Below are 25681 nucleotides of genomic sequence, written 5' to 3' on the forward strand. Positions count from 1 at the left end.
TCTCCAGTTAAAACCATTTCCCAACAGTCTGATGCTGTCCCTCTTTACCCTGCCAGCATCCCAATTTCAGAAGTCAACACCTTCAAACTTAGAAAGGGATTTAAGTACTCCAGGTGGAGATGCAGGGTGTTTTTCTTGAGGAGACACTGTCTGCTGAGGCTGAGTGATAGGCACCCACACTAACTTTCCTGCTGTGCCTCCAGTGAGCCTGCACTGCCCCCATCCCATCAAGATAAGCATTTCAGACATTTTCCAGCCCCCGCCTCCAAAGCCTCCCAAGACAGGAGTAAGGCATGCTCACTGCTGCCCGTCCTTGGGACTCCTTCATATTGGGAACGGGCAGATCCCAAACCCAGAGCAGCTGTCAGTGCAACTCATTCTTCCAAACTGAACTACTGCTGCAACCACCTTTGAGAGAAGCTGCTGAGATTCAAGCAACAGCCAGGAAACAACAGGAACTTCCCCAGGGTGAAGCAGCAGTAGAATGTTTTATTCTAGCAGAGAAACAGGCCTTGAGATGATGGAAGACATCACCAGAACTCTGTGACAACACTAGAAAGTTAGTGAAGCAATTCTTAGTTGAAGCACTGTCCCTCTCCTACTCACCTTCCTTCATTACAGAACTCCATCTCTATCATTAGTATTAATAGAGAACTAATTGCCAAGGTCTCCCACGTCTCCAAAAACATCAAGTCTGATCTCCACCAGTTGTGTTGGAGGATCTCCCAGACTGTTTGTTGCAAGGACTGGCAAAAAAACTGTATTTCCTGCCACCACTCCTGCTGACACAGAGAGGGATTTAAAAAAAAAATCCTAATTTTATCTTAAAGAAGTTTGAGAATCTTTGATGCTAAGTACATGTTACAAAAGAACAAATTTCAGGAAGACTGACTACCGCTCCATATTCTCCACTTTCATTCTCAACTCTGGAGCTCTCACTTGTTCATCAGCTGAGCAGCTACAGAAGTCTAATTTAGAAACCAAATTTCCACTTGAAAACATGCAGGTATGCTCATATTTCTGAAGCCAAAACCAATTTTTTAATCCTCCTTATACCATGCAGGTCACAAGAATTCAAAATTAACTTCACCCTTTCTTTTCACATCACCATCCAAATGTCCTAACTCTTGCTGTGACATTGCAATATATTACTGCAGTTGACCAAGATCGTTAGTTTAAAAATCAAGCATTCAAGGTGAAAATATTTCCAGCTATAAACCTCATTAAATCCACTGGAACTATTTAGCATTTATGTCAGCCAGGACATTTTGAACAAACGCTGTGCTAAAAATACTGTAGTCTCATACACACCGGGAAACCACTACTACAACGTGTTCAGCTGAGCTAGGAAATAGCAGGAGCCTGCAGCAGAAAAGGCTCTCTCTGCTCTGCCTGGAACAGCACTTCCATGCTGTAGTAATTCCAGTGTTCAACCAGTGATGGACAGTGGAAGCCACCAGAGCGCACACAGAGGAACTCCCTGGAGCAGGCAGCTGCTGGCAGAGTTAAGGACAGCACTAAGTGGGAAAACTGTTCAAAAGGAATAATCCCACTGCAGCTATGAACTGGGTTTTAAATTAATTTTCTACTGTTTTTTTTGGAAAAGCAGAGCAGTGGCAAACTCACTGCTGAATCCACAGCAAGCCCATACCCTTCTCCCGTTCCCTTACCAGGAGGAACCATTCTGAAATCTAAAGATGATCCACATTTAAACGCTGACAGTGCTGAACAGCTCAGAACAGAGAGTCCTGCAGGGAGAAGGTACAGGCAGATGTGTCATATGCTCTGTCAGAAGGGACAGTCCCAGAGCAGCAAGCTGATAAACACTGATTTCTACATCAAATATCTTCTCTCGGATTTGGAAAGCTAAGACACAGACCTTCAAAAACCCAGGTAGAAGCAGAATACATAACACTAAATAGATTTTGCCCCCATGTTTCAGAGCGTGAGGTCTTCTAAAAAATGGGGAGCAGTATCTGTAAAGCTGGAAGCCACAAAACCAATTAAATTTAATGAGCCAATAAATACTTGTGAATGACTACATGTCTTACAAGGTTATGAGAAACTGTATCAGCACAACCAGCTCAAGCAGACTAGAAAGAGAAACTGTCCCATCTTGAAAAGCCACAGGAAAAATCTGCACTGATTTCCTAGGTTAAACTGTATTTCTCTTAAATAGTCACTGTGACATTAAAGCAGACCAGTAACAAAAAAGCAGATACACTGTCAGTGCTCCACTGATTTTAGCAGAACTACAGCAATTTACATCACCAGGAAGAATCTGACCTGGAGCCTCCCTCTAACAGGGCAGTAGCTTGTGCTATTTCAGCAGGTATTACTTTAACAAGAATCCAGTGAAATCATTAACAGAGGAATTTGAGTCAATGAGATGTTAAGTACTTGCTATAATTACATATTATTGCAGTTTCTGCTGACAGTGCAACTCAGGAGGCTGGAATTCAATGAACTATCTAACGAATATCTGAAGTCACAGTTGTAAATGAAATTAAATCTGATTTGTGCTTGATCACATTTATGAGCTGTGTGTCTAATTTACATGAAGCCATGTAAAAAAAGCACACTTTTACACAGGTCCCCTGGTTCAAAATTTTTCATGTTTCACAAAGTAAACAAAGAAGCCCTGATAACACATTATTAACAGAGAGTGCTTAACACTGGAGTAAAAGGAAAAACATCTTAAGAAAACCTGCTAGAGGAAGAAACACATGGGCCATTAACCCCCGAAACACATCTTCCAGCACATTTAAGTAATTCTGCTGAGTTTTAACAAAAACACAAGTTGGCTGCAGCTCCCTCAAACGCACTCAACTCCCCACTCCCACCAGACACCCATTAAGTTTTAACCTAAATGCTGAATGTGTCAGAACAATTAACACAACAGACCTCAAGGTCTTTAGCAAAGCCCTTCCGAGGCTTCTGCTGGGGAAAATAAATGCAATCAACTTATGCAGCACATGATAGTGAAGAGCAGCTTACCAACAATATGTTTATTTACATTTCTGGGAAGTGTCATGAATGACAAATTTACTTCAGAGTACTCTCACCTATCACAATCTGAAGATTCCCATAGTGAAGCTACACTGTCATATCCTAACAAGCCCTGCGAGAGATTGCTGTGAACATATTGAAAATCAATGCAAAAACAAAATTAAGAAATTGGCGTCTTATGTAAAATATTTCTGAAATAATAAAAAAAAACCCCTAAGTGGTTGCAGACTTAAAACTACCCAAGTATTGTTCTGAGGCTGTGGGCAGCACTTCCCACAATGCAGGCTCACCACCAGCACTGCAGTCTGGAGAGAAGGCAGGGAGCCATGCAAGGAAGAAACAAGCTAAATTCTTCTAGATTCTCATCTCTATGTATCACAGAAAAGGCAAAGGAAATTTTCAGGAGAGATATCAATCTGCACCTAAATACCATTAACTACCTTTTGTACTTTGGATCCCTTGCCAAACGTTTGACATTTAAAGCATTCGTGAGACATGTTCCCAGGGAACTCAAAAGACAGTTTCTCCCTGACATGTCACACACACACAGCACAGGCAGCGCCTTCACGCTTCCTAAACCCGTGCAGTTTGTTTAGCACAGTGGCTCTAACAGCAGTGCTAAGGTACACACAGCCCTATGCCAGAAGTGGCCCTGCTCTCCTTCAAAAAACTCTCACCCATCCAGAAGGCGCCAGCAAAGGCAGCAGCAAGGAAGCACAAATCTGCTCTCCAACAGACTGTTTCACAACCACTGAGAAATCCTAAAGATCTCTGCTATGTTGCTCTACAGTTTGTTAGCATTTAAATCACCCACACCTCTTATTGCACAGCTCTGTCATACATGAAACATGAATTTAATGCAAAACACAAAACGTGCTGAAATTCCTTAACTTGTATGGCATTTGGTTCAGCACTCCTGTTATTTAATTTGAATTTCCCTCCTGCTCATTCCTTCATGTTGCCAGCCCGATAAATACACAGATGCCCCATGAGTGCTTGGGCCAACATAAAAAAACCTGCCAGCTCCTGATAAGGTGCTGCAGCAGTAAAGGCTTCGTTTTTTTTCCCCCCAAAAATACTCACTGTTAAAGTAAGCCCCTCCTTCAACCATTTGAATTCCAGAAGCCACCTCTGTGATGCTGGACAAATTCACACTTGACTCCTGTTAATGCACTGTAATGGTTACTCCAGTGATACTTGACCTCAAACTGCATCTTAACATTACTGGCCAAATCAACTGGAAGCAAAAAGCACTGCTTGGGGTGATGTCTTCAGTCTCCACACTGAGCAGTTCTGGATATCACACAAGTTCTGATCAGAGGCTGCTGAGCAGCCAAGGCACTAATAGCAGTTAGTTGAATTTAGTAGTTTTGGAATGCAATTTGATTATTTTGCAAACAAAAGTGATTTTTATCTACTGCACTCTGCAAACACAATGGGGGAGCTGAAAGTCAAGATAAATTGCTTTTAGTCTCAATGTTTTCCTCAGTAGTAAGAGGTTGTTACATCCAACCTGAGTAACAAAGCTCCTAATGGCAAAACCCAATAGAATCGAAATCTGTGGAGGTGGGGACATTTTCAGCATCCAAGCTGTAGCTGGAAACAACAGTTTTGGACTCCATTTCCCTTCTGAATGCTGAAGACTGCAAGGATGTTACTTGCAGAAAAGGCTGGCTGTTTCAGCACAATACTGCTCTCAGCGTGGTCTGCAAACAGACACTGCTAGGACTGAACACGGAAAATTCTTTGCAATGCGTACAGATACTAAAAATACAGCTAAGGTGAAAAAAATACCCACTATGGCCAAACAGGAGAGAGAACCTGGATACCGAAATGGAATGCAATTACTCAAGTTGGAATTTGCCCAGGACACTCTTGCTTAGAGTGATCTGGCTATTTAATGACAAGAAATAGCCAGGAACACGTATTTGCTGCTGGCACCCCCTCTCACAGCCATCACTACCCTGCTATCAATGAAGCGGGTGTGTAACCAGATCCAGGCTCCCAGCTACAACCGGGCTGTGCCGTGCTGACCTGCAATGAGCAGATCCACCCAACCTATTGCAGCTGCAACAACTCGTGTGACCACAACCCGAGGTAGTGTGTCCACTGACCCAGATAGGAACATTAATAACAACAGGAAGCTTCAAAGTGCTTCAGCTGCCCTATTACTGACACATTAGCTAAAAGTCACCCAAAACATTCTCTATTAACAAAAATGTTTACTGCTGCTACACTCAACATTTACAGTGAGTCAGTACCAGCCCCCAGAAAAACTTCCCTTCCCCCAAAAGTGAAATACAGGAGGCCTCAAAGGAGAGTTTGGCTCTACTGTTTAGTGCTGCCTGACAATAATCAAAGTCTAAACCCATTCTAAACATCTTGGGGGGAAAAAAGCCGGCTCTTGGGATTCCTACCACCCACTCCTAATGTTCGCCACTAAATAGGATCAAAACAAGAAAATAAGAGCAAGAACCTCAGTGCTCAGCCTGAGGCGAACCGCTGTTCTCATCTGTGTGTGACAATTCCCGACACAAGAGTGCAAAGAGCTCCTGTGCAGAGGAAACAAGGCTCAGAGCAAGCGGAGGTTTTCAGGGAGATCTGGGGTGGTCCCAAGGTCAGAGAGTGCAGTGTCTATTCAGCATTATTCCCTGAGCAAGACTAACAGGGTTACACGTACCTTCCAGTGCTGAAAAGGGTTTTGGGGTTTAGGGGTCTCTGATCAATGACAATGATGTTACATGACCGCCACAAATAATTACAATAGGACTGAAAGGGTGATAATGCCTACACTGGAATGGATTTGTTGGGTGTGCTTGATTTACCAGGAATTCAGTTTTTCCATCAAGGTGTCTTACTCTGAATTTCTGTATTGAATTCCTTAAACACATGGTAGAAATAAAAACCACAGGAGTTTTAAGAGCTGTATGACTAAAACTCTTAGAAGAATAAAACAGCACATGGTCACAATAGAAGAGAAAAATCTGTCCGAAAGGTTCATTGGAAGATGGAGTCGAAAGGTCAAATATACATCACTTCCTCTATGTACAACAGTACTAAATAATTAAAGCTTACCAGCGAGTATTTTTCCCTAAATAAAGATGATCCTTAGATGAAGTAAGTGTTTTCCAGCATAAGAAGACTACAAACATTCCTACATAAGCTTATATTTAAATTGCTTCAAGAGTTACACCCGTACTTCTTGGGAGATCCACTGCACCCTTTTTCCCTGATAAGAATTATTCAGAGAACCCCGCTATAAATTCAGAATAGAAATGAAGAGTTCAAAACCTGCATATTTGATACTGTCTGCTCCTGCTGCACACACACAATCACATTCCAATGAACTGACAGAAAGAAAGGTACTCGCAAGCGTAGATCTGTAAATATTTACATGCACTAGAGTCTACAAAGCAACCAGGCACGTGGACATCATCCAGAAAAGCATTCTAAAAATTAGTGTAACTATAAGTCAAGCAGATATTTTCAACCATCTTTTTTGTCCTCTACCACCTCAGCAGTCAGGGGACAGCTCAGAGCTCCTCACACATCCCAAAAAGTGGCAGTAACACAAACACACACAAAGGTTGGTTGTATGTCCTCAACTCCCCTTCATCCTACTTAAGCCCTTCAATTTGACACCTATCAAAATGGGCAGGCTTGCAATTAGCTTGCTTCCTATAAAACAGAATAAATTATCAGAAAAAGTTAGCAGTCATCAGGCTGATTAGAAAAGATATTGTATGCCTGTATATATAATGGAATATATATATATATATATACATACAGACAGGTAAGCATATATATTCATATATAAATATATACATATACAAAAATTTATATATATATATATAAGTGTATATATATTTATGTAATTACAAGACACCTGCAAATGTTTCTGAACCAAATTAAGTTAGCTTGCAAAGTCCCTGAAGTGATGCTGTCTACCTTTCTGGAATTGTCTACACTATGGTCTGCTGGGGTTTTTTAAAGTAGGTTTTTATTTGAATTTAAAAAACCTCCTCTAACAAGGTAAAGTCAAATCATTTAAATAGCAAGGAAGAAAATAAGACTGATTTTAAAATGGATGATGCAGCTTCTTTTAAAGAGCAACATGTTGCAATCACCTTTCATTTTAGGGGAAGGGAGAGATTCCCTCAAAGGAACAGAGACGGGGAGCAGTGGGGGGAGGGAACCTGCGATTAAAAAAAAAAAAAAAAAAAAAAAAAAAAAAGCGACTTGAGATTTTTAAATTTTTTTTTTTTTTTTTAAGCTAAAAACTTTGCTTTCCCCTCGGTTACGAAGGGCTGGTGCTGGGGATGATGGCCCGGTGCCTCTGCAGAGGCGGCTCGGCGGCAGCTCGGGGAGGAGGAGAAGGAGAGAAAAGCCACAGAGAGAGAGAGAGAAAAAGAAAATGGCGCAGAGACTAAGTCCCGACCGTCGACAAGGCGACTTTCCAGGGAGGAATCGGGGCCCAAAGGCGACCCCGGCAGAGCCGCTGCGCTCGGATCGGGGGCCTGCGGTGCCCCCACTCGGGGCGGCGGGGGTCGGGAGGGCCCGATCCCGCCGGGAAAGGGGCGCTTTTGGCAGCTCGATGGGAACAATGGGGCCGGTGAGCGCGGAGCCGGGACTTAGTCTCTGGGACGCCATGTCTGTGCGAGGGGCGCGCCGGGGCCGCACTCACCGTTCGCTCGGAAATCCGCCTCGATCTGCGGGGAGAGCACACAGGGACACACCGTCAGCACGCCCGGGTCCGCGGCGCTCCGGGGGACCCCCACCCCTGCCCTCACCCTCATTTTTAGGGGAATTAAATACCAAATGAGAAAAGCCCAGCGCGATGCGGAAGGTGATGGGGGAACGGGTGAAGCGCCCCCCGGCCCCGACACAGCTCATGGGGGGATCCCTCCCGAGCCCCGCAAAGGGGAGCGAGCCGGGGGAGCGCGGCAGCCGCCCCCTCCCCTTCTCCGGCCAGCCTGGGGGTCACACGCGGGGCCCCGCTCCCACAGCCCCCATCCCACCGCGGGGGGACAGCTGGGCTGACAGGACTCTGCCCGGACGAACGGGGGCGGCCGCAGGGCACGGTCCCCCCGCTGGGGCTACAGGGGGTGGCGAGGCGGCCAGCTCAGGGCCGGCACGGGGGGATGAGAGCACCGCGGCGGGGGTCCCCCGGGAGCGCGCCCCGAGGGCGGGCACGGGGCGCTCACCTGGGAATCGTTGTGCAGCTGGTCCCCGCTCATGCCGGAGGCGCGGGCGGCCGGGCGGAGCGGGAGGAGCGGCGGGCAGAGGAGCGCCGGGCGGAGCGGGACGCGGGGAGCGCAGCGCGGTTGTGTAACAGACTAAGTCCCGGTTTCGACGTTCTGCGCAGGCGCGGCGCCTTTTAAAGCGGCGGGGAGAGGCCTGACGGGCCGGGGGTGGGAAGCGGCCGCGCGCCTATTTGCATCCAAGCCACGCCCCCCGAAGCCGGCATGATTTGCATGTGAGCCACGCCCCGCCGGCATGACCGCTCCGACCCGCCGCCCCCCCGCCGCGCGCTACGCCGGCTCGCTGCTTTACATATCCGGTCCCGCCCCTTCCTCTCCCTCCTCCAATAGACGCGCCAAAACTCTACCCTCATTTACATGCGAGGCCACTCCCTCTTCTCGCGGCTGCCGGGCCCGGTGCATTGTGTAAGAACCGTGCTGCTCCGTGAGCCCAGCGCGCATGCGCCGTCTCCCCGCCCCGCCGGTTGTATTTGCATAAAAAGCCCCGCCCCTGCGCTGAGGCCCCGCCCCCAGGGCCGCATGGCGGGAGGGCGGCTCTGAGGGGAGGCGTTTCCGCTGCCTCCCCGCGATAACCGCACAGTGACACCCCCGCACCCCAGGGCTATGAGGCCCTCGGGGCTTCCTCTGAAGTCCCGGCGCGCCAGACCCCCCGATAGGCACCAGCTCATGGGCAATTTGAGCATTTCCAAGTGAGAGGAGGCAAGCGGGGTGTGCGCACCTGTCCCGCAGACCCCTCGTTATCAGCCTCTGTTATCTTGTGGCCCTCGCTGTCGGTCTGTGTACGCCACCGCACCAGGCTGGAGTGCCGAGGCCGCAGGAAGCACCGGGAGATGCTGAGGGGGAATGCAGACCAGGCAGGTTTGGACTCACTTGACTCGTTTAAGTCAAGGACAGCACTGGTGCATTGCATACAAGAGCATTAAAAAGGGATCAGCCCGCAAGGTTTTTCTCCTGGCATAAGCAGGCTCTTACAATTTCTTTCTCCTACAACGAAATGGAGGGTAAAAGGGGGCCAAAGCTTTATTTTCTTTTAGCTAATGTGATAATGAAGCACGTGCCTGCCTAGAAAAACACCCCTCCTTCTTCAACCCAAACCTGAAGACGTTTATTTCTGTTCCGCAGCAGCTCTTATAAACGGGTTTTCTTGTCGGTGTACTAAATGGCAGGTTTAGTATGCATGGCTGGTACGTGTCTCACAGGACTGCCTCCAGTCTTCCTGGAGCTTCCATCCTCTGCTGCAACACAGACTGTACCTTTCCTCAGCTTCTTTACACAACCAGAGCTTTGATTTGACACTAAAATAACCTGGCGCTGCCAGGCTATCTGAAGAGATACATCAAAATGTAAGCAGTGACAGCAGCCACCTATTTGCACTGCATATTTATATCCTGCAAAGGGAAAACTCTGTCACTTTCTTACCGTCTTCAGAAGAGGATCTGAGGACTTCCTTTTTTTACCGAGAGCAGGCAAATATTTCTGGCTCTGGAGCTGTTTATTATGCAAACTGCTTTAGTCACTGTTAGATTTTTAAATATAAACATAATGAAAGGGCTGTTTCAGGCACCGGGAAGAGGTGTGTGCCCCTGGCTCAGGAGGTGAAAGCAGGCTGTGCCCTGGTTTTGAGCCCCTCCTCGCTGCCATCCAGGGCTGCAGGGCTGTGTCTTTTGGGACAGCCTGGGAGCGGGCTGGCACCTCCTGCCAACATTAGAAATTCCTGAAAGCTCTCCCTTTGAAGCAGCAATTTCACTTTAAACCTCACATCTTTGTCTCGCCAAGAAGCCCTGCTCAGGTGGCTGTGCCTGCCGCAGGAAAGGGACCCGCCGCCACCCCCGGCACGCTGCAGCTGCAGCCAGCCCTGTGCAGGGGAAGGCAGCACGGCCCCTTCCAGCAGCTGCCACCTTCACCGGCGTTTGCAAGCACGTTTGCAAAGCAGAGCCCCCGACACCGGCACACGAGAGCTTTAGTGCTGTGCTGCCGGCAGGAGCCTGCTGACAGCCGGCTGGGAGAGCTCCGGAGGGACAGGGAGCTTCCCGGTTTGGTATCTCAGGTCCTGACAAGCAGCGCTCCCGCGGCAGCAGTGCCAGAGCCATTAGTGACAAGCAAAACCTTGTGCTCTGCTGGCAAACACCTCATGCACCATGAAGGGAACCTGCAGCTGAGCCATCCATGCTCCAGCCAGAGCGAGCTGTCTCCCAGGAATCGCTTCCCATCTGCTGCTGTATCGCCTCCCTCTCTGGAGCTATATGGAAACCCACCTGGACACAAACCTGTGCATCCTGCTGTAGGTGAGCCTGCTTTAGCAGAAGGCTGGACTAGGTGTTCTCCAGAGGTGCCTCCCAAACCCAGCCATTCTGTGTGATCTGTTTTGTCCCCAGTTTTCCATAGGGTTATCCTGGAGCCTTCAGGGAGCCCCTGCTCTGTTGTTAGAACCCAAGAGGCAGGGAAATATACAGCTTGTTCAAAACACATTAAAGCGGAACACCTGTGTGGCCCCATCTGTTGCAATGAGCTGTACAATGAAAAACCTTCTGATCTCCAAACCTATAACCTGCAACACCACCATCCAGGAGGCTGAACATCTCTCACCCCCTTCCACGCTGGCATCCCTTGGGACATGGAGGAAGGCTCGTACAAGACACACCACTGTACAACCCAGGGAAGTGGTTGTGGGCCCAAGCCTGCCAGAGTTAGAGAAGCATTTGGACAACGCTCTCAAGCACATGGGATTGTTGGGGCTGTCCTACGTGGGAGTTGGACTCGGTGATCCTTGTGCGTCCCTTCCAGCTTGAGAGATTCTGATTCTAACCAGCCCTTTCCACGGTGGAGGCTGGCAGTGAAGGGGTTAACGTGCTTGGACCTGCTTCCCTGGCGAAGCTGTGCACGCCCCATCAAGATAAATGGGGGAAGTTCACACCTCTGAGAGCTGTGGTCTCAGTCCGGGGCTCCCTGGGACCAGTACATCACCATCGGGTTAATGCAGCCTAGGTGATTGCCTGCAAAAAGAAACAGCTGGAAACTATGTGTTTAAATTAAATCATAAATCATCCAGGCTACAAAACCATGGAAAAGCCTCCAGTTCTTGATCCTGGTGAATTGTGAGATTTGATTTATCCTGTGCACTGCGGGGCTCATGCTGTGCTCAGAGTGCATGTTTTGGGTGAGGGAGGTGGGTGCTGCTTTCCTGGCCAGCTTTGCAGGATGTATCAGAATGGGATCCTACACCGTGCTCCAGCCTGAATCCCCACTCTTCTGCACGGACCAACACAAGACAAGAAACCTCAACATCCAAACTCCTAAACCCTCCATAGCCCTCTTCCCAAGCCTCGCTGGCCTCAGGTGAAGCCATCTACATTGTGCTCCTTCAGTAAATTCTCCTTAACTGCCAGCTCTTTGGATTTTATTAGCAGTCCCACAGATCCAAGTTCACTTGTTTAGCTTTCCTTGATTTTGTAAAAATCCCTGCTTTTGTCAGAGGCAGCAGCCAGTTTCTAGTATTTATGTTTTAGGAGAAATAAAAAGCAACTCTCTCCATATGAATATGAATCAAGTGCATTTTGCTTGTGAAGAGGTAACAAAGAGCCACTTACAAAACACAATTAAACCCAAAAGTCCAATTTTTAAAGGCCTGTAATGATTTTTTTTTAGTCTCAGCCCATTTTAAGAGCTACGGTTTGGATATTTCTATCGCTACTGTACATTTTTTTCACAGGCAGAGACCTGCCTGATGTGCAGGATTCCCAACTGGCGTCATCCTGTAAACCTGCTGTCTCCAGAACCGAGTGACACTGGTACAAAATAGGAACAGTCAGATACACGACTCCCCACTCATTTTTCATTAGCATGACCTGCTCAAAACACTCATACTTATTATGTACTGTCGGATGCATTGAAATTAAATGATCTCAGTGCTCTGAAAGAAATGCACTTTAATAAACTGCAGCAATTATTCACAGTTTTATATGTAAGGCAAGGGAACAAATTAAGCAGAACCAGCACATAGGATTGTAAGTGGGAGCTTTCAAAGGTCAGTCTTAATTACTGAGTTTCACCTGGGATAGCAGAAGCTTGCAGAAGTCCTGGGAAATTACCAGTTAGAAAACAATAGCTGATATCACTTGAACTTTATTATGTCCTCATTTGCCTTGGTTAAGGGAGCCAGCAGTGGTAGAGAGGGTGTAATGGAAAGGAGAACATTCGGATAATAATCCAAAGAGCATGTTCCTGGGTTTTCAGCTAACATTCCCCAGCACATGCACACACATCTACCGTGATGGTTTGTGGCTGCTGCATGGCCACTGTGTAACACCAAACACAATCAGGCACACATATCCCTCTGTGCCTCATTGCCTTCCTGCTCCTAGCAAATAAAATTACTCTCCTGCTTGAGAAAACAATGAGAATCCCATAAACAACACCTTGCTTCAGCCTGGCCGCTCCATTTTGCCGTGCAGAACACTCAGTGCCCAGTATTTGGAGATTACCCCACCACGGGGCTCCTGGCAGCAAAGCGTGGGCGCCTTGGGAGCCCCAGAGCACGTGAGAAAAGCCACCCTTGCATAACGTGGCAGGCGTGGGAGGCAATAGGATGGCTCTTTTAGAGCATTCACATGTTGCAAATACAGCTGAGATAAGGAGCCATTTCATATAATCTGTGCCCCTGGAATGAATTTCTCATGAATTTAGGCTAGCTGGTTTCACTTTTATCTCCTGTAGTTGATTTCAGTGGCTGTTTCTCACAACATGACATAATTCTGTGATGCAGATTCCTGACATTGCAAGGAAAGTGTCCAAGCATTTCTATTCACATCAGAACTGCTATTTAAAAACACCCAGAGTTAAATTCGGTACCCACAGTTAATAAATGGCTCTCCTTCAGAGTACAATGAGATAATATTTCCCTTGTCTCTACTGTTTTCCATCCAAAGGAGAGAAGAATCCCCATTTTGGGAAAGAAACTGCTCACTTGAGAGTGTTTCCATTTCTGGAGTTACGCCACGTGGAGAATGCTGGGCCCAACTCCAGGAGATCCAAGCAGCCTAAACCCATACAAAATCCACGGGAGCTCTGATACTCGTCACTCCAAGTGCCAGTCCAGACGTATCCCAGAGACTGGCCCTGCTGAACTCGGGAACGCTTTAGAAAAGGAGCCTTTAAAGACTTTGCTCAAGTCAGTGGCAAGCACTGGAAATTCAGCAGAGACTCTTGGCACAGCTTCCCTGTGACGTGTCAGTGTGCCATTGCCCTCCTGTCCCATGCCAAAAACCTGCTTTTAGCTGGAGGGCTTTGGGACAGTCTAAGCTCAGTCTAGCCTGGAAAATTCGGTGGAAGAGAGCCCTAAAATGTGGGGAACTAACCTTAAGCTGGCTTGCCCTCCAGGCTGGAGAGGAATCCGGCCAAACGAGGACGAATTCCTGAGGTGTGAATTGTGTACGCCTTAGTCAGGAGGTGACATGTGGCCCCATTAACAGCTTTATTAGCTTTGGTGGCCCCATGCATTTGGGGCCAGTGGGAAGGAGAGCACTGCGCTCACAGGGCTACGAGGGCTGCTCGGTTCCTGCTCTGGCACAGCTTTCTCTTGGTGTCTGTGCTCATTGAACTGCTGCTTTCTCATGGCAGGAGTGCTGTGTCCTTCTTGGTGCACCCAGCCGTCTGGGGGTCCCATCCGGCACTCCTTCCAGCACAGTCCTTGGATAGCCAGAAGGGCACTGGCAGCTCTCCCTGAGTGCCTCAGCTCTCTTCTGTGGCTCTTCCCAGCCTCTGGATAGACCTGGTCCCCTCTTGGCAGAAGAATAAAATAAACCAGAAGGTCTTTTGAGGGTTGACATTTGGTAAAGGCGAGTTAGAGAACCAGCCCTGCCTTTGAGGCTGCAAACTCCCTACTTTTAGGAGAGTCTGTTGTAGGTTACCCTCCTTTTGGGCTCTCTGTGCTTCAACTTATCATCTGGCAGATGAGGCTCAAGGTTCCTCCCTGCCAGCTTAGGTAACAGGGTGAGAAATGCAGGTCTGGGGTCCTCTGCGGATCAGGAGAGATTCAAAGCAGTGAGGACATTTTCAGGTCTGAGCCAATCAACCTGGTTAATGCTGCCATTACTGAGCACTTGTAGATCAAGGTGGGGTCTGTCAAGGTCCCTCCTCTCTCTGGAGGAGCGTTAGCTCTTAGCATCCCCTCCCAGGCCATCACACTGTGCCTGAGTCCAGCCTGGGTGCAGATCCTTGGATTAATATCAGGATGTGGTGAACCATTGGCAGAGGCAAGTGCAGAACACGTCAGGGCTGTTCATCCAGGGCAGGACTGCCATGGCTCACCCCACAGAGCAAACCCACGAGCCAGCAGCAGCTGCAGCCTGGGTGATAACCATGAATTTCTTGTCACAGCTGGATGCAATGTCCACAGGCAGCATCACAACAGGCTGGAAATGTTTTGGAGGGATGTCTGTGTCTAAGCCTAGGGTTGTCCTGCTGTCAGGCTAAGGCTGCTGGCTCTGAAAATCCAATGATCAAATCTGTACATTAAATAGCCCTGCTTAAAAATGTCCATATCACTGGCTTTAAAGATATTTGTCATGTTTTTTTGCTGGAACATAGATCTTTCCTAAAATAACTTGAAATGTTAGTATTGTAACAGAGTACAAAAACCAAAGCATGAACCCTTGATCAGGAAATCCACCAAAACCTCAAGTGGAAATAACTACTTGAATGTAATTCTGTCAAGGAGGAAGTAATGAAGATACTTCATAAGGAAACAATAATCAATCTCAAATAATGAATGAAAATAGTGATGAACTTGATTTTTAAAATAATGAGGTTTTTGGCCTGCTTTTTTCCCTTTATTTTTAAAAGAGGGTTGTTATCTTCATTGGAATTTAGATTTTTAAACTCTCTAAACCCTTCTGGAACATTAAGAAATATTTTCATGTTCTGTAGAGCTCTTGATAATATGTGAGATGAATATTGTCAAGGCCAAGGATTTCATAACTCCTTTCAAAAATCCCTATCCTAGAAATAATGAGACAAGATATAAAATAATAAATGTAACTTTCTGTTTAAATTCTTCGCACTGATTTCTTGAAGGTGCTTTTTATTATCATTTATTAAGGTGAGGTGGAATAGAAACATAGACCTGATCTGCTCAATATAGCTGCACTGATTTAACACAGCAGCAAATCAGTTTAATTAGATCAGTGATTAAACCTTATGTGAGCGCTCCTCCATGCTAAGGGGAACTTACACTCTGGGTGAATTACATCTTTGGGTCAGAGAAACAAACTGCTGGCTTAATAATAACAATAACAACAACAATAATAACAACAACAACAACATTTTTCCTTTAATAAAGATTTTTTTTCTTGATGAAGTCAGAAAATGGGGCAGGTAAGTGGTCAGGAGGGTAGATGCAATCACCTCCTGTGCCAAGGTTCTGGGATAAACTTCTTATGGTGGGTGCTAACCTCTAAACCCTGTTCAACATGTCCACATCTGGATGGGCAAGATGGAGCAAGGCAAAGCACACAAACCATAACTAGAAAAATAATTGTCCAGCAGATCCAGTCCTTGGTTTGCACCATCTATGTCACTCAACATTTGTGTCACCAGAGAGAGAGATAGGCAAAAATCATCACTGCTTTAGAAAGCTCAGATGCTGTGAAGACAGCTCAGAGATGTGGACAACCAGCTATCTAAAATGATATTTAACCTTACCTAAGGCCTCTGTCTGACGCTGATGAGGATGCTTATCTTTTGCTACTATTCCTAGAACAACAGCTCTGTGCAAGCCCCTGGTGTCTGCTTGGAAAAGGGGGTAGAGCTGCTCTGGGCACACACACAGGCAGCTGGCAGCAGGATCAGCCCTCCTCAAGACAGGGAGCTTTTAGTGTGTCTGAGGGTTTCCTGCATGCAGCCCCCAGACCTCCTGGCAGCAGGCTGTGACACAGACAGCAGATGACTTCTTAGGGCTTTTATCAGGCTAGTGCACCTCTGAATTCATCATGGAGATATGTGAGTATTAACTCTAGGTAATAAGTAAGGGTGTGCAGATGCAATTATAAGGAGAGGCTTAGCCAGCTCTAAGTAGGTGGTTTGAAATATAGGCTTAAATATCTTTCTGTAGGGTTGGTATAAGTGGTGTGTTTGCAGGAAAGCAGCCTGGTGGCAAAACAAAGCATAGCTCCTATCCCAGCCCAGCCACGTGGATGTGAAGAAGCCTTAAAAAATAAATAAAGTAACAAGGAGCCCATGGGGAAGTGTCACTTCAGAGCCTGGAGCTGGAGTGGGAAGACAGCAATAGTGGTTTTGTCCAGCTCTTGGTCTCCTTGAGTTCCTGCTGCTATGGACTGGGGCACATATTTCCCCCTAGGCACACAGGAGAGGCTCCATGAGCCCATTGCAGCTGCCAGACTCTGGCTCCGAGGGGAGCAGCCAGCAGGGACATTGTGGGGGTGATAGGAGGAGGAAGAAAGGTTCTGGAAAGGATGGGGATGCAACTGCTGTCTGCTTCCAGGCACCAAGTGAGATCCCACCCAGGTGGGACTAGCTCCTTTCTCGCCTCCAAGCCAGGCATCAGCTCTGGTGGCTGCTGCCCCTCTTTCCTTTTCCAAGACCTTCCAAGAAGCAGCAGAAGGGAGTCAGAGTGGCTGTACACCATGAAATGCCACAGAGCAGAAATTTCCATTCATTCTGTCCATGAAGACCACAGCCCCTGCAGTGCTGGGAACTGTGTTTTGAAGATCATACTTAGAGCAATCAGGATGCAGAAGAAATAAATGCAAATACAGTGGGCCAGCTGCTGGCACAACGCTGAGCCAAAGCCACTCTGAAAGCAGCAAGAAAGATTTGTTATGGTTCACAGAGCCCCAGGGAGGGTCCCAAGCCAGACATGCAGAGGGGAGGGGACACATGACACCCGAGCAGTTACTCACTTCCAGTGTGGTCTGGAAGCACAGGGAGAAATCCTGGCTCCTGGGAAGCTGTGGGTGCTGAGCATCAACACCAGCAGAAAATGAGATGTAAGAGAGCTCAGTGTCTGAGTGACAGGATCCTGATGAGCCCTGACCTGGCTCAGAGAGGTGCTGGAAGGGTTTTCCCAGGAGTACGGGAAGAGCTCTTGGGCACACAAGGTGTTGGGCAAGTGAACAAGCTGTCACTGTCAGGTTTACACGATGTGCCTCGAGCGTGTGATGCTGCTGAGAGCTTTGCCAGCTCCATGTCTTCATTTTGCATGGAGCGTGTTGAAATCAGCCATCCTTCATCTGCATTGTGTTAGCTGCTGGTACAAACACAGAGTGCTGAGCGTGGCGATGCAGAATGGCTGCGGGACAGCTGCTTGGATTGCCTGCCTGCACGAGGTCCCAGCATAGCAGTGGGGATGCCTCTCTCCCAGGAAAGCCCTTGGATGGCTGGAGTTCCCAGCCCAGAGTAGCAGAGGGAAGCAGCACCAACACAGCCTGTGCTGCTCTGCCAGGACGTGAGGACTCAGGAGCTGTTTCCCATGCAGTGGTGCCAGCTGGCAACCTGGCACAGGCAGCTCAGGAGCTGTAATCCAAAGCAGTTCCCAGCAAGTGGGCATGGGGCCAGGCTGGGGCTGGGAGGGGAGCATGGCACTCTGCCCTCTGTGGGGTGCAGGATGGGCACCCCAAAGCTCTGCCATTCCCACCCTGTGCCGCTCCTGATGTCAGCAAAATCCTGCTGTGCCTCCTGGAGTGAGACACCCCAGGCTGGCACCAGAGCAGGGCACTCATTCATAAATCCAGCACTGGCAGGGCTGGGGCTTAGGGGAGGAGCTGGGAATGGAGCAGGGAACAGGGGCTGCTTTGTTGGGATGGAGCTGGCATGGAGAGCATGTGTGCATGGATGGGGCCGGGGAAAGAGGATGGGTGGCTTTGTGGTTGAAAGCTCATGGTCAGCTGCTGCTCTGCAGTGCTCGTGGCATGGCTCAGCCCATCCCAGCAGCACCCTGAGCCCTTCCTGGGGTCAGCCCAACCCAGCCCCTGCCCTGCTGCTCCCAGAGCAGGCCTGGCAGAAGGGCTCACACCAGGGAATGGTGTTGGGAAACCCCCCTCATGCCAGCACACAGGACATGCCCCAAACACTGCAGGCTCTTCTGGCTGCTCTCATGCTTGGGGGTGCTCCTGCAAGGATCTAATCCACATCACACATGGTGCTGTGACACCTGCAAGGTGTGAGTGGAGTCACTGGGGTCCTGTACAGCTCCTGGATCCGGTGCCTGGCCCAGGCATTCCAGCATCATCCTCTTCCTCACTGAGATGGGCTAGGTAGCTGTGATTTCATCAAGGATGGACTCCAGGATCTTCCCAAACCTCACCACACCACTGTTGTACCCTGCCTCTCTGCCTCACCCTGCTCTGCTCACACCGCTCCAGCAGCCCTGGAGTTACTCCTGATTTACACCTCATCTGGCCTCATTTTTTCCCCCCTTCATACCAAATTGCTGGCTCGTGTCTGAGATCAAATTATTTTCATGACCCTTATAAAAACTAATAAACTTCAGCAGAGCCTCTGGAAGCCCCATTGCTCTATTTGTGCATCTGTGTGGTCACCAGGGCAGGAAGCATTAGAGCTGTCAGCACATCCAGGCCCATCCAGGCACCCCCGGGGCAGTCAGACATGGTCATAGTGCTTAGGACCGTGTTCTGCAACTGCTTGATAGGTAACTTAAATTTAATGAAGTTGATCAGCACCAACCCCAATTGCTGTGAGCAAGAGAACAGAGGGAAAGGACTCTGGGAAGGGTTTTCTGCTTCAGTCAGAGAAGAATTACTGCTGCTCCCTGAGCATAAATCCACATCTGTGGGTGAGAAGGTGATTTTGCCCTTTCTGTTCAGTCTATTCCTGTTTCATGTACCAGTGTCAGCATGACTGTGTCCCATCACACCCCTGTCCTTAGGCAGGGATGGGGACGTGGCCCTGGGAGCAGCTGATGGTCACAGTCACCGACAAAAGCAGGAGATGCCCCAAATACAAGTGCAGCGGATTGGAAATCTCCTCAGCCCTCAGTTCCGTGACCTTTGGGGCCTCCAGTCTCCGATTAGCATGGGCTTTGTGCTGCAAGGCGCTTTGCAGGGTCCTAGTGCTGCTGCCCAGCAGAGTCCCCGAGCCTGGCTGTCTCCCCCTGCCATGGGGTGAGTGCTGCCCTTCCACCAGTGCTGGACCAGCTCCTTCTTGCCATGGATGGCACCACGAGCTGGCTCAGCCACGAGGGATGTGCACTCACAGGTCCTGCCCTCCATCCTCCACCCACCCATACATATCCCATGGTGGCACTACACACTAGAAAGGGAATTTTCAGGGCAACACCTTGAAATAGGCAGCTCAGATTTGTTTCTGAATTACTGTTGCATGGCTTTGTCTCTTGAATTGGGGTGGGGGCTTTGGGAGGGGATGGTGATTCTGGAGAGTAGAAATCTCAAGGTTTTATTACACTGATGAGGCTGTCTGGCTGTCCTCACAGCCCCATCACCCTGATCATCTCTCCCTGTCTCATGCTGAGGTAAACCACAGGAAAAGTCCCAGAACAAGGGAGCAGCTGGAAGCCTGCGAGATGGGGCTGTGGGAGAGGGCACAAGGCTGAGCTGCATTGCCTTCTCTCCCTTGATGCATTTCTCCTTTTCTGCTGCTCTCTGCTGCACCCTTCTGTGGCAGGCTTGCAGATCCAACCTGCCCTGTTAGCAGTTCCATCAGCAGCCTCCAGCCTTGGGAACCAGGAATAAGGAGCAACAGCAAAGCATTCACATGTCTCAGGCCTCCTCTGATAATTAAAGAGCCCTGCAGATTAGCAGGTTTGAGTTGTCCCATGTGTGCCTGCTGAAATCTTCCACTACTTGCCAGCAGAGGAGCCTGCCTCATCAGTGCTTGCAGCTGACAGCACCTGCTTGGATTTTCATGTTTTCAGACTGGCTGTTTTTAGAATTCAAAAGTTGCAGCCCATTTAATTTTTTTACGTTTCATTCATCTTGGTGACTGAAAATAGCCCGAGCAGTTTCAGATCCATTTTTTGTTCTTTGTTTTTTAAATCATCAGTTTCATTCTCAGACAATCTCTTTGCTGCAAAAAATAATAAAATAAATGTGTCTTCAGATTAAGAAATTTGTCTTGGCTGAAAAGCTACTGGTAGAATGGCCCAAATAAGTCCCACCTCCACGTGCTCTGTGACCACAAATCCTGCCTGTGTTTCTTGGCTGCCAGATTCTTCCACTGGTAACCCAAACTGATCCTGAGTGATCAATGGCAAAGGGCTTATTTTTACAATTCAGAAATGGATTAGATGTTGTGCTTCTGAATTTTCAGAGGAGTCACCACAGGACCAGGGCGTGGGGCTGTGCATGTTTGGGGTTACCTTGAGCATGGGCCAAAGGCAGCCCTGCGGCTCTGGGCTCACACAAACCCAAACCACTGCACCTCAGTCCCCCTCCTCTTCCCAGCACACACACAAACTGCATGAAGTGTCTAACTAAAAATGGAAACTGACTGATACTGTCAGATTTCAGATTAGAATGTATATATCCATGTGCATTTGTGCAAAGGCCACAGAACACAACAGCAAATGCTCAGCACTGGGAGGGGAGGGGAGGCAAGGCAAGGCAAGGCAAGGCAAGGCAAGGCAAGGCAAGGCAAGGCAAGGCAAGGCAAGGCAAGGCAAGGCAGCTGTGTCTGTTAATGCAGGAAGAGTGAAGGGATGCCATTGAATATTGCAGGTGAACATCCAAATCCAAACTGCAAGCAATCTTTCTTGCTGGGCCTACTCCACAAGCACTTCTCATCCTAGGGCTGGAGTGCATTACAGTTTTTGGAAAGACAAAGCCCCTGGTGCCCAGCCAGGGCAGGTTCAGAGGCTCACTGCAGGGCTCTGCTGAGCTCTCAGGGTGCTGGGTGAATTATTAGTCACACCAAACAGAGCTGCTGTCACTCTTTTCATGCCTGAGATGGGATTAACATCTGGCAAGTGCCACAATGAGACTGTCTGGTCAGCCCCAGCTCCTCACCCTGTTCCTCTGCTCGTGGCTGAGTTCTCGTCCACTTGGGCTGGGGCAATGAAAATAAACAGACTTGCAGCTCTGCTGCCAGTCAGGCAGAGGGGATGGCTTTGAGCCTTCATTTGGATTGGTTACAGCAGCAACAAAGTTATAACAGGAACTGATATTTTTATTCTTTTCATTTGCATCTGAAATGTCACTCTGGGGACTTCACTATTATTGTTACTGCAAATGCATGCCTTGATTTTTCCAGTCCTGACCATGCTGCAGACATGGATACTGAGACTGATCTGCCCTGCAGAGACCACCCATCTAAATTTCACTGCCAGGCAGAAATTATTTGGAGTAGGAGGCAAGCAGAAATTAATGGGGTGGGAGAGAAGCATACACTCTTCACCTGAGGAGTGTGTTACAGATCTGCTTCTGTACTCATGTCCAGTTTGGCAAACTGATAAAATCAGCTTGGCAACAATAAAGTTCCTCCTGAGTGTTGTGATTTATTTGTGATTAATTCCTACAAAGCCCAGAGCAGAAGTTTCTATTTTAAAGATATTTTTATTGCTAGTAATTTAGGAATAACACCCATGGGAGGGCTGCTGTGGGACCCCGTCTCTTTAGGTGCTGTACAAACACGGGAGCTCTATTGCAGCTGTACCCCAGAGGAGCTGAACGAGAAGATAAATCCTGTTTGATTTCCAGGAGATCTCAGCAGACCCCTGCACCCAAAGCCCTTATTGCAGCAATGACAGTCTCATGCCAGCAATGCGTGTGGCCAGAGTAGGTGCAGTTGTTGCACATGAAAGGAGTCTGGGTCCTGGAAATGAACCCTTGGATTTTTTCCCAGTGCAATGTGCTTGTAGGAGAATAACAAACAGAAGATCACAGGGGGCTTTACCAGGTCAAGCACCATCTGGTCTCTCATTCTTGGCTCCAGCAAGACTGAAGGGCTTGTCTCAGCCCACCATCACTCCTGGAAATGGTTAGCATATGTCAGGGCTCTCGGCAGTCCCCGGTGCTGGCCAGGGAGAACAGGGCTTTGGGAGGGAACTGAGGTGAGCTGGCCTCCTCTGACCCTCCTGGTTTCACCAGAAATATTTGGGTGCTCAGCTCTAACCAAACTGAGCTGGAGTTCCTCTTGCTGTCTCAGGTGATGCTGTGATGTGAAGGACTTGTGTTGGTGGGGCAGCAAGAGGACAAGAACCTGTTGCTCCCCGTGGTTGTGACCACCAGACCAGGAGCTGCTCCCCTTGCCAAGTGCCATCGCTCTGCATCCTGCTGCTGATGGCTGGTGCCATCTGTGTCACCCTGACAGCAGGCTTGTCCTCTCCTGAGCAAACCTACTTGCCTTCCTCAGGCTTTGGTGTGGCTGGAACTCTCTCAGCAGAGACCTGCTGCCAGAAGGGGCTGGGATCTGCACTGGTGCTTTTATTTCAGATGTTCACATTCTTTTCTCCTAGAAAACACTCCAGCTTTTTTCTCCTAGAAAACACTCCAGCTCATCCTACTCAGCAGGGAGGGGAAAAAAAAAAAAGAAAAAAAAGAAAAAGAAAAAGAAAAGAAAAAAAAAACCAGGAAAAGAAAAGGCTGCAAGAAAGGATCTGGAACATGCTAATAACTGCACCTGCCTCTTGGGGCACATATCAATCTTCCCACGATGTTCCCATGGAGATGACCCAATCCTCCTTCTCTTCCAGAGCTCTTGAACCTGCTTCACAGGCAGGGAAAGTTTGTTAAAACCAAATCTCTGAACATCCAGATTGAAAAAAATTCCTTTTTGGAAGGGGGATCTCGAGCTGCAGCAGGGCCACCCTCTGCTCCACCCCAGGGGAGGGAAGCAGTGCCCGGCAGGGAGTTCAGCCCTTGGAAGGAAGGGAAAGATCAAAGGAGGGGGAACACCCGTCTGATGCCTGAGGTGACCCAGGGAAGTCAGGGTGTGACCCACACCCATGTTTACCCCAGTGTGATGCTGCTGCCTGCCCAGCTGCTTCCCTGCAGGATCTGGAGTGAAAGGGAATGATCCTGGAGGGATTGCTACTCCAGCCTTGGGGGAAAACATCATGCAAAAGCCATGGCTGCATCTGCTGAGTGGCTTATAACTAGTGACCAGCTCTGCTTGTGGTTAGGACAGGCCATGTGCTACCTCATAAGGACAAAACATGAGAGGAATGACAGAAAAATATAGCTGTTGGACCTTTAATCCATGAATTCCTCACTTTTTCAAGTTGCCTTGGGAACTTTGAGGAAGAAAAAGGGTTTGGAATACACTAGCACAGATTCCCAGTGATCTCACTGTGCAGCTGGAATTGAGTAAGAGGACTCTCTTTTTTAAACATGACCAACCAGCCTATGGCTTCCCAATTTCTGATGGGTGCACCCTGTCATTGATAAAAGTTTTAGGAAGAACCCCATAATCCACATAAACAGCAGCTTTTATACAACCCAGGGACCCTGAGAGTCATGACAGAAATGGACCAAATTCCTGGATAAGTCAGGTCAGATCTGAGCAATTCACAGTGGGAAATTTAATGATCATACCCTGCATCAAGGCAGAACCTGTCAGTGCCAGTGTGACAATCCCACAGAGATAACACAGCCATGGGTACCCAAATGAACTCTGGAGCACCTTCAAGTACAGCTGGGTGAGGGCAAGGAGCAGAGGAGAGTGTAGACACCATGGCAAGGGCTCTTTGGGTTTGTCTGTGAGACCTGACATCTCCAAGGGCCAGATCTGCCATGGCTTTCCCACGGGAGCCTCTTCCCACACTTTTTGTGCACTGTGCCCCCTGCTTTGATCTTTGCCTCTCCCCCTAAATCTGTCAGCTGGTGACCCTGCCATAACTCCCCTGCACAGGCTGAAACCTTTCTGGGCTAAAAAACCACAAAACAACAAAGTGCAAAAATACCCTCTCTATCACCCTAGACCCCTGACACCACCATCACTCTCCTTAAGTGTGTGCTAAATATGCTATATAAAAATAAAATGTATCTTTTCTGGTGACACAGCATCCTAGTCTTATAATGTAATTTATGAGGGAGGCAGGAATCACTGATAACCAGCATTGCTTCTGCTAACTCATGAGAAAAAGGCTTTGTTCTGAAATCTTGCCTATGGTGTTATTGGCAGTGATTATTCTTACAAAGACCTCACCAGGTTTATCCAAAGTCCCTTGCAGACATCCCTGGAGTCACTATTTCACAGAGGCCACTGCCAGCTTCCCCACAGTGTTGGGTAAATTGGGGTTTGGACTGGGTTGGGCTGTTCCCCCTTTTTCCAGCAGAGGTTGCACAGGGCTCCAGTTTTACTCCAAACCCACCCAAAGTGTTGGGATCAAAAGTCAGCAGGGACACTGGCACATTTAGCAGGATTTTTTCACGTGCTTCTCTCCCCACCCCAGCAAAGAGCTGAGAGATGAGTGTTAAGAGAGGGTGAGATTTAGCTTTAAAGATAATGAATTTTCATCACGTAAGAGGAAGTTTGCAGTTTAATAAGTCAGATATTGAAATCTGACAGGAGGGGCTCTGAACACCTGATACTTGTTTTTTCCTTCGAAAAAAAGGTAAAAAAACCCTGCTGAAGCCATCCCAGATCTATTCCAGCATTAACCAAATCCCCCACCCCCCGTAGCCACGAGCATCATTACACGTGTGTTTGTCCAGAATGCACAGCTGGGATGTGCTGGATGGCTGTCACCATGCGGTGGGTTACAGCAGCGGCTGTCACCCTGCCAGGACACTCCTGTGCCACAGGCATTGTCACACGGCAGCTTCACCCTGCCATGGCCAGGGCTCTCCCCGTGCTGCTCCCGGGGCTGGCCCAGGAGGGCTCGGGACAAACCCCTGGGCGGGCGGGAGAGCCGCGGCAGCTCGTGGGGACAAAAGCAGCAGGGAGAGCTCGGAGCACCATCGTGTGGCACGGACTGTGCTGTGTGTGCTCCACACACGGCACCCGGCTGTGCTCACTGCTGCTGCACATCTGCACTGCACATCTGCCCTGCTGCACATCTGCCCTGCTGCACATCTGCCCTGCTGCACATCTACACTGCTGCACATCTACACTGCTGCACATCTACACTGCTGCACATCTACGCTGCTGCACATCTGCCCTGCTGCACATCTGCACTGCTGCACATCTGCACTGCTGCACATCTACACTGCTGCACATCTGCCACTGCACATCGGCCCTGCTGCACATCTGCACTGCTGCACATCTGCCACTGCACATCTGCCCTGCTGCACATCTGCACTGCTGCACATCTGCCCTGCTGCACATCTGCCCTGCTGCACATCTGCACTGCTGCACATCTATGCTGCTGCACATCTGCTGCTGCACATCTGCCCTGCTGCACATCTGCACTGCTGCACATCTACACTGCTGCACATCTGCCACTGCACATCTGCACTGCTGCACATCTGCCATTACTGCGC

General features: G+C 48.7%; 1 protein-coding gene and 1 long non-coding RNA gene across 3 annotated transcripts in view; one reads left to right on the forward strand and one right to left on the reverse strand.

Annotated features, from left to right (window-relative positions):
- TOP1 (DNA topoisomerase I) overlaps positions 1 to 8466 on the reverse strand; it is a 66339-nt gene extending 57873 nt beyond the window's left edge. Inside the window, exons 1-3 of one of the 2 annotated variants that reach the window (XM_086853079.1) lie at positions 8214 to 8466; positions 7694 to 7718; positions 1671 to 1748 (exon numbers count right to left, since the gene is read on the reverse strand). In XM_086853079.1, the coding sequence (XP_086709205.1) occupies positions 1671 to 1748; positions 7694 to 7718; positions 8214 to 8246 (136 nt within the window). In that variant the 5' untranslated portion in view covers positions 8247 to 8466. The remainder of the gene's footprint in view (positions 1 to 1670; positions 1749 to 7693; positions 7719 to 8213) is intronic. The other variant, XM_086853080.1, reaches the window with a different exon arrangement.
- LOC147650176 (uncharacterized) lies at positions 8417 to 12266 on the forward strand. Its single transcript, XR_015277067.1, has 2 exons — positions 8417 to 10555; positions 10646 to 12266. It is a non-coding gene; the product is annotated as an uncharacterized LOC147650176 (long non-coding RNA).
- Positions 12267 to 25681: the final 13415 nt, after the last annotated feature.

Source organism: Cyanistes caeruleus, chromosome 16 (assembly GCF_971803275.1).
Source record: "Cyanistes caeruleus chromosome 16, bCyaCae1.hap1.1, whole genome shotgun sequence".
Lineage (NCBI taxonomy): Eukaryota > Metazoa > Chordata > Aves > Passeriformes > Paridae > Cyanistes > Cyanistes caeruleus.